The 21,957-nt window shown below is 40.6% G+C and overlaps 1 protein-coding gene across 2 annotated transcripts in view; it reads left to right on the top strand.

The window, feature by feature from the left end:
* The window catches only part of LOC129751883 (lachesin), a 338,054-nt gene extending 316,103 nt beyond the window's left edge, over positions 1-21,951 (top strand). For both annotated transcript variants that reach the window (XM_055747642.1, XM_055747641.1), the window contains exon 9: positions 20,829-21,951. In XM_055747642.1, the coding sequence (XP_055603617.1) occupies positions 20,829-20,968 (140 nt within the window). In that variant the 3' untranslated portion in view covers positions 20,969-21,951. The remainder of the gene's footprint in view (positions 1-20,828) is intronic.
* The last annotated feature ends 6 nt before the right edge of the window (positions 21,952-21,957 follow it).

Genomic DNA, 21,957 nt, shown 5'->3' with positions numbered 1-21,957 from the left:
AAGAGGTTCGGTAATGAAAGGGGGAGATGGCTTGTTGTGGAAGACACAAGGAGATTCCCTATGTCATGCCGAGAGCATAGCTGGTGTACCCGAACTCAGGTTCGAAAGTTCGTTGACCGGATTCGTAGGTCATCGGATTTCCACTCCAAAGGTCAAAGGATTTTCCTACTTGCGACCTAACTGAGGATGAACGGAACGAAACTCGATCACTTTGATCCAGACCGTGGCTTAGGCAGTAGCGAGGATTATTTCCATTTTGTTATTCTCTCGCGAATTAGCTTAGATAGTATGAATACACGTGAAGTGTCTAGAGGATTTGTCGTTAATTGTTCTTGTTCCGTTCATTTTAGGGCTAGATTGAAGCTATAGGAAAAAGAGTTGTGCGTGTTGTGCGTAAACCTTCATCAAAAAGGTAAAAATTCTTTAGAATTCGGTGTGTGGACAGTGTGATGTTAATTTATGTCGAAATCTGTTCGACATTTCATTTAAAGGGAGCCATCACCACAACAGCTCTAGCGATTGCTAAGCAACTCCACCGGAACGCTACACCAGCCACGGGAGGCTTCAAAGTTTGCCCGACGAGGCCACGTCGGAAGTGAAACCGTCCGTCACCACACGGTTTTCGTCAGCCGGTACGCCAAACATTCCGGCCAATTGAAATTCGCCACCTGATTCGTTGATGAATCCCCCTAAGAATCATCACCTTCATCAGCTCCAACAGCAACAACAACAACCGTAACCTACTTCGACAACGAGCCAGACCAGCTCTGCTTTAACGGCATTAAGCCACACGGTACCGTGAGTATGAGAATCCGAAAACATATGCGCATATAACCCCCTGGCCCTTAGAATCATTGAAACACACACCGTTTGGGAACTTAGCTAATAACAGTTCCCCAGTTGAGAAGCTTTGCCACTAAAAGCCATTCTCGAACCAAACCGCACAACTTAGGTAAAGCAAACAGAAAGGAACGAATAAAAACAAACATGTTAATCTATGAATACAATCCAACAACAAAATACAAAAAAAAAAATTTATAAATACCACCCAATGTAGACAATCAATCAACTTATAGATGTTGTACATAGTTCCATTAAAAATAAATGGTTTAGTTATGTCGTCTTGAAACAATTATGATGTAATTTTTGAGCTTTCCCCCTGAACAGTTACGTCTGATTTAAAAGGTATTTCACGTGTTTTGTTCGCTTAGTATCTAGAGTTTTCCTTATTGGTTCTTGTTCTTTATTTTACTCCGGGTTGTACTGCTCGGGAAAACAGTTCCCTCGTTTACGCCTCTATCACGGGAAGGAAAAACTTATTAGAGTGAGTTCCACCCATGACGAGATGCGCAAGAGAGTGCTTTTCGAGCGGATAGAACATCGGTTTGCGTCCCAGCTATCCTTTTGGCACGATGGTGCAACTGCTGGTCTATTTTCCTGGCATCCCCATTCCCCCAATCATTCCGTGTCCGTTTCCGGATCCATTTGGACAACCCGCCCTGAGGTCGGGAGTCTAGCCGGGCAATCAACCTTGACGAGTGGTCCTCATATGAGGTGGCGCGTAAATCATTCGTTTGATTAAAGCGGAATTCGTATGGGAGAGGCTGAATCCTCACGCGCGAAATCGCACGTGTTTCAAACCCACCCTTCCATCAGGTGTTCTGGAGCCGTCGGTATAGATGTGTAAGGAGTTGGAGTATTTGTCTTCGACGAGTTGATATAAGTGTGGCAGGACGATTGCTGAGGCTTCGCCGGCTTTGATTACTTTGCCTAGGGTCAGATCTACTTTTAGATAAGTGTCGTTCTAATATTTATTTTATTTACATAGTATTCCGTCTCACGACATAACTTGACGAACATAATTCCTAAAATTCACTCGGTCCATGGCAACCGTTCTCCAATTTCTCGGGCACCCCACGTTCGCCAGATCACGCTCCACTTGGTCTAACCACCTTGCTCGTTGCGCCCCCGCTCGTCTTGTTCCTACCGGATTCGTAGCGAACACCTGTTTTGCAGGACAGTCGTCCGGCATTCTCGCAACATGTCCCGCCCAGCGTATCCGGCCAGCTTTCACCACCTTCTGGATACTGGGTTCACCGTAGAGTTGCGCGAGCTCGTGGTTCATCGTTCTAATATTTAGTTGATGGACCGTTTCTTGTACAGATAAGGGGATATAAGGGGTTCACCGATGAGCTTATCTAGTAGCGTGATAGTTCTTTCAACTAGTGGGGTATCTCTGGAGCCACCGTTAGCGTGTGACCTTATAGCTTTCAGAGAAAGGTGTTAAGTGAGGAGATAGATAAAGGGTAGTTGACCATTTTCGGCCATCAGTAATGGGATTGGACTTGGCCATAATAGAGAAAGAGGAGATAGATAACAAGAGGATGTCGTCGGCGTGTATTAAAGTTTTGATGTTGTCGGGTATTGTTTCGAAAAGGGTGTTGATGTCAATCAGGAACAAGACTGGTGCTATGACCTAGCCTTGGGGAACGCCGCCCGGAACAGGCCGGATATGAGAGCGCACACCGTTTATAAGGACATGGATGTATCTTTGGAACAGGAAATTTTTAATGTATTGGTACATGCGGCCGCCAATGTTCCACTTGACTATTTGGTTGAGGATTGCTGTGCGATCGACTCGATCGAAGGCCTTCGATAGGTCGAGTGAAAGGGCTTCGACGTGGTGTTTTTGGTTCAAAGTAGTGGTCAGAATGGATTCGAGATCATCAAAGTAGTCGTCTACTGATCTGCCAGCGCGGCAGGCGAACTGTCGTGAGTCGAGGAGCTTTTGTTTATCCATGATAATATTAAGGCGTCGATTAACCATCCTCTCCATAACTTTACCGGAGCAATCGAGGAGGGTAATGGGTCGGTAGCTATCTACTGAGTGAGGGGTTTGTTGGGGTTTGAGTATCGGGATTACCAGGCCTATCTTCCAACTTTCGGAGAGTTCTCCGTTTGACCAGATTTGGTTTAGTATTTTTTTTAAATGTTTTTTTGGTCAGAAGGGAGAGGTTCCTGAGCAGGGGGTAACCTAAATCGTCTGGGCCTGCGGAAAGTCTTTTGACTTTGGAGAGAGCAAATTCCAGTTCTTCATAGGTGAATGGGCAATTGTAAACCAGGTTGTTGTGGTTTGATGTTGGGGCGAAATCGGTAGGTAGGGAATGGGAAGAGGAAGAGACGGAGGAGAAATGATTGAAGAAGGAGTTGCCTAGGGTTAAAGGGTCATTGTTGTATTGGTTTTTTAGTAGAACGTGATATGGATCTTTTCGAGAATTGCCATTTAGGGTTTTAATTTCGGATCAGGTAAATTTCACTCGTAAACTGTTGCCAGCAGGCTGCTTTGGCATTCCTTACTTCTCGTTTGGCTAGGTAGTTGGCTGATTTGTATTCATCGAGGGCTATTGCTTTACTAGGATTTTGATGATTATTGGGAAATGATCATTTCCGTGGGTATCGTCGAGGACGAACCAGTGGAACTTGGGTCCAAGCTCCCATGAGACGAGGGTGAGATCAAGGGTGGCCATTGCTCCAGTTACTGGGTTAAGACGAGTTGGTTGGGAATTATTTTAAAAGGCAAGGTTGTGGATGGCGGAACAGATTGTCAAGTTGCTCGACAAACTCAGAGAAGGGAATTTGGGGGTGGATATACAAAGACACGACAGTCATGTCGAACGGGGAGCTCAATCTTACACATACAACGTGCAAGTTAGATGTGACACTGTTTTTTTTTTAATATGTCTTTATTTGTATCAATTCATCATTACATTTATATTACATTATTACATTAAATTAGGTGTTCAGCTCAATAATGAACTGTTCAGAGCCCTATAGTTAACTAGATATTAAAAATTTATTTATAAGAATTAAATTTGCTTAGCGCAAGTAAGTATTTAATGTAGGAGAACATCCTGTAATGGCAAAAATATTTTAAACTTAAAACTAAACACTATCCTAAAATTAAACTAATTATAAAGAGAACGAATCTCTGCGATGGAAGACTGCATCGATTTGCCTCTGAAGTTGGAGATGATTTTGTTGGCCATCTCTTCGATCGATTCAATGCCCGCAATCCGATAAAGATCTTCGGTACTGTGCCAAGGTGGAAGCCGCAAAATCATTTTCAGAACCTTGTTCTGAATCCTCAAAAAAATAAAAAAAAAATAAAAAAAAATCCTTTGGATGGCTTTCTTCCTCGTCGCGCAGCAGCTAGACCAAATCGGAACTGTATACATTATCGCTGGTCGGAAGACTTGTTTATATATCAGCATCTTATTCCTCAGGCAGAGGCGGGATTTCCTGTTGATGAGAGAATCAAGAGATTTAGTGTATTTATTACATTTAGATTGAATATCTTCAATGTGATTTTTAAAAGTAAGATTCCGATCAAGTGTAAGTCCCAAGTACTTCACTTGATCAGACCATTATTCTAATGAAACCCCATTAAAAGTTATGGAATGATTTTCATTAGGTTTTAAAAATTGAGCTCTTGGCTTATGGGGAAATAAAATAAGTTGAGTTTTGGAAGCGTTAGGAGAAATTTTCCACATTTTCAAGTAATTCAAAAAGGAATTTAAATTTTGTTGCAATCTACTGCGTACCACCCGTTAATTTCGACCTTTGACTGAAAGCAAAGTATCATCAGCAAATAATCTTCTACCTTTTCCTTCTGGTATATCAGGACGATCAGAAGTAAAATTATTGTATAAAATTGGCCCAAGTATCCTAACCTGAGGGACACCAGCTCTAATGGGTGTCCTTTCAGAGCATGAGTTTTGATAGCTTACTTCTAAGGTTCAGCTAGTCAAATAATTTTGAATAATTTTGGTGAGATGTACAGGAAAATCAAATCGAGCTAATTTAGCTACCAAACCTTTGTGCCAAACACTATCAAACGCTTTTTCAATATCAAGAAGAGCAACACCAGTTGAATAACCTTCAGATTTGCTAGCGTTAATCATATTAGTTATACTCAAAAGTTGATGTGTAGTAGAATGCCCATGACGAATACCAAATTGTTCATCAGGGAAATAGAATTCTGATTAATGTGGATCATCATTCTATTCAAAATAACTCTCTCAAATAGTTTACTTAAAGAAGGAAGCAAACTAATTGGTCGATAACTTGAAGGCTCTGAAGCACTTTTCCAAGGTTTCTAAATTGGAGATGCTTCGGCATTTTTCCATTTATTGGGAAAATAAGCCAAAAGAAAACATTTATTGATGATTTAAACTAAAAAATTTAAAGTTCTTTCAGGCAACTTTCTAATCAGAATATAAAAAATCCCATTTTCCCCCGGAGCTTTCATATTTTTAAATTTTTTGAAAATCAAAACTTTCAAATATATTTTGTTTAGAAAGAATATCATCAAACTCTAGGGAAATTTGAGCATCAATTGAACTTACAACGTTTAAATTAAAATCATTAGCAGACTCAAAATGTTGGGCTAATTTTTAAGGTTTATCTCCATCTTTCAAAGTTGGAATTGGCTTCTGGGGCTTTTTCAGAATTTAAGTTTATTTTCAAAATGGCTTTGAGTAGGGTTTTATGTCCTCTACTGCTTTTGCAAAATTTTCATTACGAATAAAATTTGAACGACGTTTGATCTCTATTTGAAGGTCTCAATAAATAAATTTCAAATAAGGATCCCTAGTACGTTGAAATTGGCGTCGACGAATGTTTTTCAGTCGTATCAAAAACTGAAGATCATCATCGATCAAAGGTTGATTAAATTTATGTTTAACTTTAGTTATTGAAGCGGCTTTAGCATTGACTATTGAAGTTGTCAAATTTTCTACAGCCAAATCAATATCTTCTATTGAATTCAGTGGAACGTTTACATCTAAATTACGTTCAATAAAATTCCTACACCACTCCCAATCAGCTTTTTGAAAGTTATAAGTTGATTATATATGGTTTTCAATGGAACTTTGCGATAAAAAAAAGGTACTGGAAGGTGGTCTGAATCGAGGTCCACGTGAGTAACTAATTGACTACAATGCTCGGCTAAATCCTTTAGAACCAAGAGGGATTTCTAATTGAAGAGAAACAAGTATGCCCATTAGGATATTCAACAGTATAATAACCTGCAGAGCAGTCATTAAATAAAATATTCCCATTTGAATTTGATGAAATATTATTACAAGATCGGTGTTTTGCATTAAAGTCACCAATAATAAAAATTTAGATTTGTTTCTGGTGAGTTTTTGTAAAGCTCCCTTCAAAAAATTTTTCTGTTTACCGCTGCATTGAAAAGGCAAGTATGCGGCAACAATTATAATTTTCCCCATAGAAGTTTCTAATTCAATTCCAATTGTTTCTAAGACTTTTGCATTGAAAGAAGGAAAAAGTTTAAATTTGGAACGACTATTGATGACAATAACTACACCCCCACCTTGTCGATCAAGTGGATCATTTCGTAAAATTTTAAAGAAAGCATTGCTTTTCAAGCTTTTGTCTGGCTTTAAAAAAGTTTCAGTGATGGCAGCAATACGTATGTTTTGGATATTCAAAAATAAGAAGTAGGGTAAGTGAGCCTAATTTCGCTATATTTTTTCAGAGGTTTTTAGATTTGACATTATTACGCCGAATCTTTAATACTTAGATTTACAAATATTTGGTAACTAAGTTCCAAAATTTTTTCTGAACTCTGTTTTGGTCTGAAATAATCATTTCAAGCCTTAATTTACGCAAAATATCATGTTTTTTTTTTAAAAGTGTCGATGTTCCTAATATGGCACTAATTGTTTCTAATGTTAACATATGGGTAGTTCCTAATGTTAACATATGAGGAAAAATCTATCAGCGTACCCAATATTACACTTATTGTTCCTGATTTTGCAAATGGGTCTGTTTTTTAAATACTTTAATGAGAAAAATCTCAAAACTCACCTTTTAATAAATTTTACAACGATTTTGGAATATGAATAGAGAAATAAGGACTTTTTCAATCCTACACAATATTCCTCCACGCTAGTTTTGAAGAAAGTAGTGGAAGTTGAGCTTTTTAAAATTCAAACTTTTACTTTTCCAATGGATACATTCATTATATTTCAAAAAGTAGAAATTTCATTGTAACGGATACAAATAAGTACAGTCAAACAAAGCATCTTGCAACAGCATGGTTCGATGCAACATTTGTGTACCACAACACTTATTTAACTTTTATTTTAATATAATGTAATAAAATTATTATTTAATGATAACAAAATGATGATGCTATAGTTTCGCACATCCTGAGATAGTATTTCAAAGTTTTTGATTCTCATAGAAAATTTGAAAAATTGAACCTTTTACATTTTTGATGCCGTAAAACTTCACACAATGTGACAGATTGGCTTAAAGATATTACCTACAAACTTTATATTGATTTTATTATCCTATATCAACCAGCAACCAGCACCGCCTCCCACACAAGTACACCTGAAGATCACCGTACCAAACGGAATCACAGATCGACCACGTTTTGATTGACAGCCGCCACTTCTCGGACATCATCGACGTCAGATCCTGTCGAGGCGCCAACATCGAGTCAGACCACTATCTGGTGATGGTGAAGATGCGCCCAAAACTCTCCGTAGTGAACAACAATCGAAACCGACGCCCGCCTCGGTTAAATATCGCACGACTGAAGCAACCTGAGGTCGCGGCAGACTACGCGCAATCGGTCGAAGCAGCGCTGCTGGCAGAGGGCGAGCTTGACGAAGCCCCTCTCGAGGACTGTTGGGATACCATCAAGACAGCCATCAACAGTGCTGCGGAGAACGTCATTGGTTATGTGGAGCGAACTCGACGGAACGACTGGTTCGACGAGGTGTGTAGGAGGGTGATGGCGAAGCGAATGCCGCACGGGCGGTAGTAGTGCAAAGAGGCACCCGTCGAAATGTGGAAAATCACCGACAGCGGAAGAGGCAGCGAGTCCGAATTTTCCAGGAGAAAAAGCGCCGCCTGGAGGAGGAGGAGCTTGAGGAGCTGGAGCAACTGCATCGTTCCCAAGAAACACGAAAGTTCTATCAGAAACTCAACGCATCCCGCAAAGGCTTCGTGCCGCAAACCGAAATGTGCCGGGATAAGGACGGGGGTATCCTGACGGACAATCGTGAGGTGATCAAAAGGTGGAAGCAGCACTTCGATGAACACCTGAACGGCGCACATGCAGGAGATCAAGACGGTGGAGGAAGGTACATCGCCGGCGTAGCCAACGACGAAGAGGAGCCACTCCCAACGATGAGTGAAGTTAAGGAAGCCATTCACCAGCTGAATAGAAACAAGTCGGCTGTGAAGGATGGCATCGCAGCTGAACTCATCAAAATGGGCCCGGACAAGTTGGACGATTGCCTACACCGGTTGATAGTCCGGATCTAGGACAAAGAACAGCTACCGGTGGAGTTGAAGGAGGGGGTAATAAGCCCCATCTACAAGCAGGGCGACAAATTGGACTGTGAGAACTACCGAGCGATCACTGTCCTCAATGCCGCCTACAAAGTGTTGTCCCGAATCCTGCTCCGCCGCCTCACGCCACAAGCAAACAGATTCGTGGGAAGTCATAAGGCCAGCTTCATGGAGGGACGGTCAACGACGGACGAAATCTTCACATTACGGCAAATCCTCCACAAATGCCGTGAACACCAAGTCCCTACGCACCATCTATTCATCGACTTCAAAGCCGCATACGACACGATCGACCGTAACGAGCTATGGAAAATCATGGACGAGAACGGCTTTTCCGGGAAGCTGATCAGACTGATCAAGGCGACGTGCGGACTTCGGGTGAATTGTCGAGTTCATTCGAATCGCGCAGGGGGCTTCGACAAGGTGATGGTATATCCTGTATGATGTTCAACGTGGCGCTAGGTGTAATTCGACGAGCGGTGGGCGAAATGCGGGGCACGATTTTCAACAGATCCAGTCAACTTATCTGCTTTGCCGATGACATTGATATAGTCGGCAGATCATCTGCGGCGGTGGAGGAGATCTACCGCAAACTGAAACGCGAAGCAGGAAGGATTGGTTGATGATTAATACGTCCAAGACGAAGTATATGCTGCCCTGCAGATCCGAGACCGACCGAACCCGCTTGTCCAGTAATAACAAGGTCACAATCGACGGCGACGAGCTGGAGATAGTCGAAGACATTGTCTATCTCGGCTCACTGGTGACTGCAGACAATGACACCAGCCGTGAGATCCAGAGGCGAATTATCAGCGGAGGTCGTGCCTACTATGGACTCCACAAGCAACTGCGGTCGAGAAGACTTAGCCCTCGCACGAAGTGTAACCTGTATATGACGCTTATTAGACCGGTTGTTCTCTACGGGCACGAGACATGGATATTGCTCGAGGAGGACCTGCGTACACTCGGAGTATTCGAGCGACGAGTTATTTCAAAGTAGTCGAAGATTCCTTTGAATTCAGCTACAGTATTTGAAAGACCCAAATACTAGTATTTCACTAGCTACTTGCTAGCATCCTCAGTGGGTTATCGACTGAAGAAAGTGTATCATATCCCTCCCTTAAATTGTCCAAGCTAGGTAGCTCTGAATTATTTGTAGGTAAAAAGAACCTTCGAATGCTCGGCAAATGTGCCGTTGTCAGTTTCTTGGGCCTACCTACCCTTTTCTGGGTGTTGTCAGGTAGATTATTATTGTTACCCGCCCTATTTTGGGCGTTGTCAGGTAAATTATATTTCTTCCTACCTAAGAACTTGAACAGCCAACTATGACCTGGTCCGTTGTCTCCGTTCAACAGTTTAGCTGAATTTTGATTGAAAATTTCAATACTTTCCGCTACATCTAACTTCAGCGAATTACTGTTCAACGATCGAAGTAAAGAAATATTTTCTTGATCGATCAAATGGCCTGTTTCACAGATGTGTAATGCTACTGAAGATCTAGGATTCTGTGAAGGGAGAACTTTTTTCTTCGAATCTGATTTGGCAATTGCCAAATGTTCTTCGAATCTCTCTATTAACTTCCTTTTTGTTTGTCCAATGTATACCTTATCACAGTCAGAACAACTGATCTTGTACACACCGGATCTATGCAGAAGTTCCACCGGATCTTTTGTTGATCCTAAAATGGATTTCAATTGATTATTGGAACTACTAAAAACCAATTCAATATCAAATTTTGTTAACTTGGATCGTAATTCAAGAGCATTGAAGCTATTAAATTCCATCGATCTCCGTTGAAACTCGTTTTGAATTGGAGTTAAAGTAGTGAAGGATTTTCTCTGAAGAATTTTTTGTTTTTTGTTGATGATGGCTTGAATAGAACTGGATTGGTATCCATTCTTATTAGCCGTTTGGAAGATATATTGAAGTTCCTTTTCTTCCCCTTCTTTTGAGAGAGGAATCGAATTCATTCTGTGGATCATATGATGGAAAGCGGCCATCTTATGTCCTAATGAATGATTAGAGGTGCTCGGGATAACCCTCATAGTATTGGTTGGTTTCCTGTAAATCTCAAAATTGAAAAGATTATCTTCTCTCTTTATGAGAACGTCCAGGAAAGGGATTTTCTTATCCTCTTCCACTTCACAAGTGAACTTGATATTCTTATGTAAACCATTTATGGCTGTCAGGAGTTCCTCAAGAAAATCTTTGTTTACTACACAGAAAACATCGTCGACGTATCTCCACCATTTTTCGGGTAGTAAATCCTGTTTTTCAAGAGTTTCCTCCAAGTGAGCCATAAACAGTTCACAAAGAAACGGAGACAACGGGTTTCCCATTGGAGCCCCTTTTGTCTGTCTATAGAACAGATCCCTAAACTTGAAATATGTCTGTCCCATACACAAGTCAACAAGTTTCTTGTAGTTTCGCACTTTGAGTCTCCAAGCGCTGCCACTATGTTGTTGAAGCAACCAATCCTCTAACAGATTAGAAGCTTCTTTAACTGGGACGCTTGGAAATAGTGCTGAAACATCAAAAGAAACCATGATATCATCCTCCTCTATGTTGCCTGAGGCTTGAAGTCTCTTGACAAATTCCAAAGTGTTGGTTACCGATCTAGTTCTAAAAGGTTTTGGCATCCTTTTGAACTCTTCTAGTAACCATTTTGCCACTTTTTCTGTGGGTGCGTTTACACCTGAAATTATCTCCCTCATTTCATTCCCCGGTTTGTGAATCTTAGGTAAACCTTTGATTCTGGGGACGATAGGGGCTGATACTTTCAATGCGATCGGCGCAAACCCCAGAATGGGCCCACACTCTTTTAGTGTTTTTTCTACTTCCTTCACCATTTCTGGCAAAGGATCCTCTCTGCGAATTCGATAGGGGCCCTCATCGATCTTACTTTGAATTAACTGATTGTAATCAGTTTTATCCAAAATAACTACTGAGTTACCCTTATCCGCTTTCACAAAAAACACCGGTTTCTTTTTGAGCTCTTTCACCACATCAAGCTCATCCTTATTCGAGTGTCCTTTGATACCTTTCCTCAAGACTTCTGCTACTTCAGCCCTCGCACAGTCCTTTTGGGTTGAGGACAACTTGCTAGACCTAATAGCTGTCTCGACGTCCAGGACTACCTGGTCCATTCGCGGTTTCCTATGTACCGCATAGTTCAGCCCTTTGTTCAGTAGGCTCATTTGTTTATCCGTGAATTGTTCCGAAGAGCGATTCACAACAAACCCGTCCAAATCGACAACACTTGGTATTTCCCTCGATTTGACCGGTTGCCTCACCTTCAAGAGCTTCAACTTTTTGTCAAGCGTCAACTTTTTTCTTCTCGCCTCACACTCTTCAGCTACTTTCACTTTCATCAAAAAAGAAGGAAACTCTGCTTCGTATTGTTTCGCTAATTTAAGATGAAGTGCGTAACACTCCAGAGTTTTAGAATTCAACTGGGCATACATCTTTTGGATGCTGTCCCTGATGAACTCACACTGTAACTTTTTCACTAACTTATTTGGCACTTGAACACTCACTTTTATTTTATGGCTAACAGGAGTTAACCCAAAACGTAAACATTCCTTAAGAAAAGAAATGCTTTTCTGCAACCCCGCGATACACTTTTTCAATCTAATAAATTTGTTTGGTTCACTAGGCGTGGATGCCATTGTCACTAATAATCAAAGGTTTGAAGAACCTCTTAGCTGAATGAAACTATTATTTCAAAGTAGTCGAAGATTCCTTTGAATTCAGCTACAGTATTTGAAAGACCCAAATACTAGTATTTCACTAGCTACTTGCTAGCATCCTCAGTGGGTTATCGACTGAAGAAAGTGTATCATATCCCTCCCTTAAATTGTCCAAGCTAGGTAGCTCTGAATTATTTCTAGGTAAAAAGAACCTTCGAATGCTCGGCAAATGTGCCGTTGTCAGTTTCTTGGGCCTACCTACCCTTTTCTGGGTGTTGTCAGGTAGATTATTATTGTTACCCGCCCTATTTTGGGCGTTGTCAGGTAAATTATATTTCTTCCTACCTAAGAACTTGAACAGCCAACTATGACCTGGTCCGTTGTCTCCGTTCAACAGTTTAGCTGAATTTTGATTGAAAATTTCAATACTTTCCGCTACATCTAACTTCAGCGAATTACTGTTCAACGATCGAAGTAAAGAAATATTTTCTTGATCGATCAAATGGCCTGTTTCACAGATGTGTAATGCTACTGAAGATCTAGGATTCTGTGAAGGGAGAACTTTTTTCTTCGAATCTGATTTGGCAATTGCCAAATGTTCTTCGAATCTCTCTATTAACTTCCTTTTTGTTTGTCCAATGTATACCTTATCACAGTCAGAACAACTGATCTTGTACACACCGGATCTATGCAGAAGTTCCACCGGATCTTTTGTTGATCCTAAAATGGATTTCAATTGATTATTGGAACTACTAAAAACCAATTCAATATCAAATTTTGTTAACTTGGATCGTAATTCAAGAGCATTGAAGCTATTAAATTCCATCGATCTCCGTTGAAACTCGTTTTGAATTGGAGTTAAAGTAGTGAAGGATTTTCTCTGAAGAATTTTTTGTTTTTTGTTGATGATGGCTTGAATAGAACTGGATTGGTATCCATTCTTATTAGCCGTTTGGAAGATATATTGAAGTTCCTTTTCTTCCCCTTCTTTTGAGAGAGGAATCGAATTCATTCTGTGGATCATATGATGGAAAGCGGCCATCTTATGTCCTAATGAATGATTAGAGGTGCTCGGGATAACCCTCATAGTATTGGTTGGTTTCCTGTAAATCTCAAAATTGAAAAGATTATCTTCTCTCTTTATGAGAACGTCCAGGAAAGGGATTTTCTTATCCTCTTCCACTTCACAAGTGAACTTGATATTCTTATGTAAACCATTTATGGCTGTCAGGAGTTCCTCAAGAAAATCTTTGTTTACTACACAGAAAACATCGTCGACGTATCTCCACCATTTTTCGGGTAGTAAATCCTGTTTTTCAAGAGTTTCCTCCAAGTGAGCCATAAACAGTTCACAAAGAAACGGAGACAACGGGTTTCCCATTGGAGCCCCTTTTGTCTGTCTATAGAACAGATCCCTAAACTTGAAATATGTCTGTCCCATACACAAGTCAACAAGTTTCTTGTAGTTTCGCACTTTGAGTCTCCAAGCGCTGCCACTATGTTGTTGAAGCAACCAATCCTCTAACAGATTAGAAGCTTCTTTAACTGGGACGCTTGGAAATAGTGCTGAAACATCAAAAGAAACCATGATATCATCCTCCTCTATGTTGCCTGAGGCTTGAAGTCTCTTGACAAATTCCAAAGTGTTGGTTACCGATCTAGTTCTAAAAGGTTTTGGCATCCTTTTGAACTCTTCTAGTAACCATTTTGCCACTTTTTCTGTGGGTGCGTTTACACCTGAAATTATCTCCCTCATTTCATTCCCCGGTTTGTGAATCTTAGGTAAACCTTTGATTCTGGGGACGATAGGGGCTGATACTTTCAATGCGATCGGCGCAAACCCCAGAATGGGCCCACACTCTTTTAGTGTTTTTTCTACTTCCTTCACCATTTCTGGCAAAGGATCCTCTCTGCGAATTCGATAGGGGCCCTCATCGATCTTACTTTGAATTAACTGATTGTAATCAGTTTTATCCAAAATAACTACTGAGTTACCCTTATCCGCTTTCACAAAAAACACCGGTTTCTTTTTGAGCTCTTTCACCACATCAAGCTCATCCTTATTCGAGTGTCCTTTGATACCTTTCCTCAAGACTTCTGCTACTTCAGCCCTCGCACAGTCCTTTTGGGTTGAGGACAACTTGCTAGACCTAATAGCTGTCTCGACGTCCAGGACTACCTGGTCCATTCGCGGTTTCCTATGTACCGCATAGTTCAGCCCTTTGTTCAGTAGGCTCATTTGTTTATCCGTGAATTGTTCCGAAGAGCGATTCACAACAAACCCGTCCAAATCGACAACACTTGGTGTTACCAAGTGTTGTCGATTTGGACGGGTTTGTTGTGAATCGCTCTTCGGAACAATTCACGGATAAACAAATGAGCCTACTGAACAAAGGGCTGAACTATGCGGTACATAGGAAACCGCGAATGGACCAGGTAGTCCTGGACGTCGAGACAGCTATTAGGTCTAGCAAGTTGTCCTCAACCCAAAAGGACTGTGCGAGGGCTGAAGTAGCAGAAGTCTTGAGGAAAGGTATCAAAGGACACTCGAATAAGGATGAGCTTGATGTGGTGAAAGAGCTCAAAAAGAAACCGGTGTTTTTTTGTGAAAGCGGATAAGGGTAACTCAGTAGTTATTTTGGATAAAACTGATTACAATCAGTTAATTCAAAGTAAGATCGATGAGGGCCCCTATCGAATTCGCAGAGAGGATCCTTTGCCAGAAATGGTGAAGGAAGTAGAAAAAACACTAAAAGAGTGTGGGCCCATTCTGGGGTTTGCGCCGATCGCATTGAAAGTATCAGCCCCTATCGTCCCCAGAATCAAAGGTTTACCTAAGATTCACAAACCGGGGAATGAAATGAGGGAGATAATTTCAGGTGTAAACGCACCCACAGAAAAAGTGGCAAAATGGTTACTAGAAGAGTTCAAAAGGATGCCAAAACCTTTTAGAACTAGATCGGTAACCAACACTTTGGAATTTGTCAAGAGACTTCAAGCCTCAGGCAACATAGAGGAGGATGATATCATGGTTTCTTTTGATGTTTCAGCACTATTTCCAAGCGTCCCAGTTAAAGAAGCTTCTAATCTGTTAGAGGATTGGTTGCTTCAACAACATAGTGGCAGCGCTTGGAGACTCAAAGTGCGAAACTACAAGAAACTTGTTGACTTGTGTATGGGACAGACATATTTCAAGTTTAGGGATCTGTTCTATAGACAGACAAAAGGGGCTCCAATGGGAAACCCGTTGTCTCCGTTTCTTTGTGAACTGTTTATGGCTCACTTGGAGGAAACTCTTGAAAAACAGGATTTACTACCCGAAAAATGGTGGAGATACGTCGACGATGTTTTCTGTGTAGTAAACAAAGATTTTCTTGAGGAACTCCTGACAGCCATAAATGGTTTACATAAGAATATCAAGTTCACTTGTGAAGTGGAAGAGGATAAGAAAATCCCTTTCCTGGACGTTCTCATAAAGAGAGAAGATAATCTTTTCAATTTTGAGATTTACAGGAAACCAACCAATACTATGAGGGTTATCCCGAGCACCTCTAATCATTCATTAGGACATAAGATGGCCGCTTTCCATCATATGATCCACAGAATGAATTCGATTCCTCTCTCAAAAGAAGGGGAAGAAAAGGAACTTCAATATATCTTCCAAACGGCTAATAAGAATGGATACCAATCCAGTTCTATTCAAGCCATCATCAACAAAAAACAAAAAATTCTTCAGAGAAAATCCTTCACTACTTTAACTCCAATTCAAAACGAGTTTCAACGGAGATCGATGGAATTTAATAGCTTCAATGCTCTTGAATTACGATCCAAGTTAACAAAATTTGATATTGAATTGGTTTTTAGTAGTTCCAATAATCAATTGAAATCCATTTTAGGATCAACAAAAGATCCGGTGGAACTTCTGCATAGATCCGGTGTGTACAAGATCAGTTGTTCTGACTGTGATAAGGTATACATTGGACAAACAAAAAGGAAGTTAATAGAGAGATTCGAAGAACATTTGGCAATTGCCAAATCAGATTCGAAGAAAAAAGTTCTCCCTTCACAGAATCCTAGATCTTCAGTAGCATTACACATCTGTGAAACAGGCCATTTGATCGATCAAGAAAATATTTCTTTACTTCGATCGTTGAACAGTAATTCGCTGAAGTTAGATGTAGCGGAAAGTATTGAAATTTTCAATCAAAATTCAGCTAAACTGTTGAACGGAGACAACGGACCAGGTCATAGTTGGCTGTTCAAGTTCTTAGGTAGGAAGAAATATAATTTACCTGACAACGCCCAAAATAGGGCGGGTAACAATAATAATCTACCTGACAACACCCAGAAAAGGGTAGGTAGGCCCAAGAAACTGACAACGGCACATTTGCCGAGCATTCGAAGGTTCTTTTTACCTACAAATAATTCAGAGCTACCTAGCTTGGACAATTTAAGGGAGGGATATGATACACTTTCTTCAGTCGATAACCCACTGAGGATGCTAGCAAGTAGCTAGTGAAATACTAGTATTTGGGTCTTTCAAATACTGTAGCTGAATTCAAAGGAATCTTCGACTACTTTGAAATAATAGTTTCATTCAGCTAAGAGGTTCTTCAAACCTTTGATTATTAGTGACAATGGCATCCACGCCTAGTGAACCAAACAAATTTATTAGATTGAAAAAGTGTATCGCGGGGTTGCAGAAAAGCATTTCTTTTCTTAAGGAATGTTTACGTTTTGGGTTAACTCCTGTTAGCCATAAAATAAAAGTGAGTGTTCAAGTGCCAAATAAGTTAGTGAAAAAGTTACAGTGTGAGTTCATCAGGGACAGCATCCAAAAGATGTATGCCCAGTTGAATTCTAAAACTCTGGAGTGTTACGCACTTCATCTTAAATTAGCGAAACAATACGAAGCAGAGTTTCCTTCTTTTTTGATGAAAGTGAAAGTAGCTGAAGAGTGTGAGGCGAGAAGAAAAAAGTTGACGCTTGACAAAAAGTTGAAGCTCTTGAAGGTGAGGCAACCGGTCAAATCGAGGGAAATACCAAGTGTTGTCGATTTGGACGGGTTTGTTGTGAATCGCTCTTCGGAACAATTCACGGATAAACAAATGAGCCTACTGAACAAAGGGCTGAACTATGCGGTACATAGGAAACCGCGAATGGACCAGGTAGTCCTGGACGTCGAGACAGCTATTAGGTCTAGCAAGTTGTCCTCAACCCAAAAGGACTGTGCGAGGGCTGAAGTAGCAGAAGTCTTGAGGAAAGGTATCAAAGGACACTCGAATAAGGATGAGCTTGATGTGGTGAAAGAGCTCAAAAAGAAACCGGTGTTTTTTGTGAAAGCGGATAAGGGTAACTCAGTAGTTATTTTGGATAAAACTGATTACAATCAGTTAATTCAAAGTAAGATCGATGAGGGCCCCTATCGAATTCGCAGAGAGGATCCTTTGCCAGAAATGGTGAAGGAAGTAGAAAAAACACTAAAAGAGTGTGGGCCCATTCTGGGGTTTGCGCCGATCGCATTGAAAGTATCAGCCCCTATCGTCCCCAGAATCAAAGGTTTACCTAAGATTCACAAACCGGGGAATGAAATGAGGGAGATAATTTCAGGTGTAAACGCACCCACAGAAAAAGTGGCAAAATGGTTACTAGAAGAGTTCAAAAGGATGCCAAAACCTTTTAGAACTAGATCGGTAACCAACACTTTGGAATTTGTCAAGAGACTTCAAGCCTCAGGCAACATAGAGGAGGATGATATCATGGTTTCTTTTGATGTTTCAGCACTATTTCCAAGCGTCCCAGTTAAAGAAGCTTCTAATCTGTTAGAGGATTGGTTGCTTCAACAACATAGTGGCAGCGCTTGGAGACTCAAAGTGCGAAACTACAAGAAACTTGTTGACTTGTGTATGGGACAGACATATTTCAAGTTTAGGGATCTGTTCTATAGACAGACAAAAGGGGCTCCAATGGGAAACCCGTTGTCTCCGTTTCTTTGTGAACTGTTTATGGCTCACTTGGAGGAAACTCTTGAAAAACAGGATTTACTACCCGAAAAATGGTGGAGATACGTCGACGATGTTTTCTGTGTAGTAAACAAAGATTTTCTTGAGGAACTCCTGACAGCCATAAATGGTTTACATAAGAATATCAAGTTCACTTGTGAAGTGGAAGAGGATAAGAAAATCCCTTTCCTGGACGTTCTCATAAAGAGAGAAGATAATCTTTTCAATTTTGAGATTTACAGGAAACCAACCAATACTATGAGGGTTATCCCGAGCACCTCTAATCATTCATTAGGACATAAGATGGCCGCTTTCCATCATATGATCCACAGAATGAATTCGATTCCTCTCTCAAAAGAAGGGGAAGAAAAGGAACTTCAATATATCTTCCAAACGGCTAATAAGAATGGATACCAATCCAGTTCTATTCAAGCCATCATCAACAAAAAACAAAAAATTCTTCAGAGAAAATCCTTCACTACTTTAACTCCAATTCAAAACGAGTTTCAACGGAGATCGATGGAATTTAATAGCTTCAATGCTCTTGAATTACGATCCAAGTTAACAAAATTTGATATTGAATTGGTTTTTAGTAGTTCCAATAATCAATTGAAATCCATTTTAGGATCAACAAAAGATCCGGTGGAACTTCTGCATAGATCCGGTGTGTACAAGATCAGTTGTTCTGACTGTGATAAGGTATACATTGGACAAACAAAAAGGAAGTTAATAGAGAGATTCGAAGAACATTTGGCAATTGCCAAATCAGATTCGAAGAAAAAAGTTCTCCCTTCACAGAATCCTAGATCTTCAGTAGCATTACACATCTGTGAAACAGGCCATTTGATCGATCAAGAAAATATTTCTTTACTTCGATCGTTGAACAGTAATTCGCTGAAGTTAGATGTAGCGGAAAGTATTGAAATTTTCAATCAAAATTCAGCTAAACTGTTGAACGGAGACAACGGACCAGGTCATAGTTGGCTGTTCAAGTTCTTAGGTAGGAAGAAATATAATTTACCTGACAACGCCCAAAATAGGGCGGGTAACAATAATAATCTACCTGACAACACCCAGAAAAGGGTAGGTAGGCCCAAGAAACTGACAACGGCACATTTGCCGAGCATTCGAAGGTTCTTTTTACCTACAAATAATTCAGAGCTACCTAGCTTGGACAATTTAAGGGAGGGATATGATACACTTTCTTCAGTCGATAACCCACTGAGGATGCTAGCAAGTAGCTAGTGAAATACTAGTATTTGGGTCTTTCAAATACTGTAGCTGAATTCAAAGGAATCTTCGACTACTTTGAAATAATAGTTTCATTCAGCTAAGAGGTTCTTCAAACCTTTGATTATTAGGGAGCGACGAGTGTTAAGAACCATCTTTGGCGGCGTACAGGAGAACGGAGTGTGGAGGCGAAGGATGAACCACGAGCTCGCGCGACTCTACGGCGAACCCAGTATCCAGAAGGTGGTGAAGGCTGGCCGGATACGCTGGGCGGGACATGTTGCGAGAATGCCGGACGACTGTCCTGCAAAACAGGTGTTCGCTACGAATCCAGTAGGAACAAGACGAGCGGGGGCGCAACGAGCGAGTTGGTTAGACCAAGTGGAGCGTGATCTGGCGATCGTGGGGTGCCCGAGAAATTGGAGAACGGTTGCCATGGACCGAGTGAATTTTAGGAATTATGTTCGTCAAGTTATGTCGTGAGACGGAATACTATGTAAATAAATAAAAATAAATAAATAGAAAAAGAAGATAGTTTCATAGTACTCTTATCAGAATTGAATATGAATAATTCTTCATCACCAATGTTATGAAGGACATCAAATGAATTGGAAATTTCAACGTTTTTGGCAGATGGGCCTGGATTTGGTTCGGCAATCCGTTTTCTTCCGACTTTGACGCATGCCAGTGACTTCCCTATGCTGGAAAGAAAAGAGAGAGAAAAAAATGGAATAAAAGAAAATGAACATAATTTTAGCACTGAAAAGTGCTGATTGAAAAACAGGTAAGAATAAAATAAAAAAATGTAAAGTGTCCCTGCAGGTACACAGCAACGATACGATGCTCCGGCGTACGTGTTGTCGGCTCAACGGTACAGATGGAAGTGGACTCTATAGAGTATTTCTTGAGACAGATTGTAGTAGGGTAACTTTTTGGTTTTGTTTTTAAAAATGTAAACATCAACTGGTCGCCATTTTGATCTTTGATGATAAGCACTGTTCAATGCTTTCTTTTAAAAACTTCTTTAATTAAAATCATTAACATACCTTCATGTCTTAACTTGTTATGAATTAACAATTAATTAAATAAAGAATTTATATTCTCCTCACAAAAGTGGCTTGCAAAATCACTACAATTTCATTGCCAATTTTATTTCGTTACTATCTGGTCATTGAACATGAGTAATGTTGTTGTAATGTTTACCCTACCGCGATATGCTGAGAAAATGTTAACATGAGAAATAAGATGTTCGTCTGACAAGTGGGGAAATGCCTTATTGTTGCTCTTATCTCTAATTGTTGGCTTAATCAAAACTCTCCCTTACTTAGCTCTAAAAAGCTCTAAATCTGCCATTTAATCTTCCATCAGATTGTTCTTCTGGAACGGAAGCTTAAACAAAAAACTAGCCCCATGTCATTCAGCCGGGATCGCCCCATGTCGACAAACAAGCTCGATATTCATAAAATCTTATGAATCACTCTATCTTTCTCTTTTTCTCTGTCTCTCCCATCAACAGGTCTAGCAGAAGCCGCCCGAGGTCGGGGCAACGGCTCAAGTGCCAATTCATTAACGACCTGCAGCAATCTGAGGCTGAGGTGGCTCGTTGTCATCCTTCTGTCCGGACTGGTGGTCAGTTCGTCGTCCAATGGCAGATGACGGCATCTGCTGACGATATCCCTAACACTAACACTAGCAACAACAACAACGGTCGTAGCGTAAGAGCCCAAATATTTCCAATCATCGAGCCCCAAGATTCTGGACTACGACGATACGGACGACGATGCCCAGATGGTGTGATGACGAAGACGATGGCGATGGGATGGGATCTCCATCGATGGTCAACAGGAAGTCGGGAGAAGGTCCAGAGCATGTGTGTGCAGCCAAAAACCTAAAACGGGAATCTGCCGGTCTCGTTGAACCGGAGAAGGTGTTGATTTGCGAATGAGAACATATCGAGTGTCCGAGCTAAGCATATCTATAGATACATATACATAAGTATTACAGACGTTGATTTGGTGCGTTCGAGCGAGCGAGCGAGCGAAGGGTGTTGCGTTGCTTTTCCAGCAAAATTTTAGCTAATCATGATGATGTAGGGTACGATTAAATCGAGAGAGGCTTATCTTTACATATAGAGTAACATGGGACGGAATTTGTCTTCATAGAGTGATAGGCTTCTAAACAGTTCACGATAGTTTAACGAAATCGATCCGAAAAGGACTTAATCCTTTCTCCTTGTCTGTGCATAATTAACATACATACACAAAACGGAAACAGCTGCTGCTTATAGGTCAAATATTAATCGATCAAGTATCGTTGTACGATCGAATGTATATTTTTAGCTGCTAAGTACCATACACACAAAGACAGAATAAACACACACACACACACACACACACAAACGCGCATAAGATACCAATCTGCTCTGAAATACAAAAAAAATGCTTCTGTACGTACACATATCTAATCACTTCCAAGCGATAATGAAACAAGACGAACAATTTCTCATATCAAACATCAACGAAGGGAAAAGCGGTTTAAGGGCAAAGATAAAGAGAAAACGCTCCAACAAACCCAAAGGAAGTAGTTGGGGCGAAAATCATCAAGCATAATCAGCCGGAAATGGTTAGACTGAAAATTAAGTGGAA

This window comes from Uranotaenia lowii, chromosome 3 (assembly GCF_029784155.1).
Source record: "Uranotaenia lowii strain MFRU-FL chromosome 3, ASM2978415v1, whole genome shotgun sequence".
Taxonomy (NCBI): domain Eukaryota; kingdom Metazoa; phylum Arthropoda; class Insecta; order Diptera; family Culicidae; genus Uranotaenia; species Uranotaenia lowii.
The sequence above is the reverse complement of the archived record's forward strand: the minus strand, read 5'-3'. Positions and strand labels throughout refer to the sequence as shown.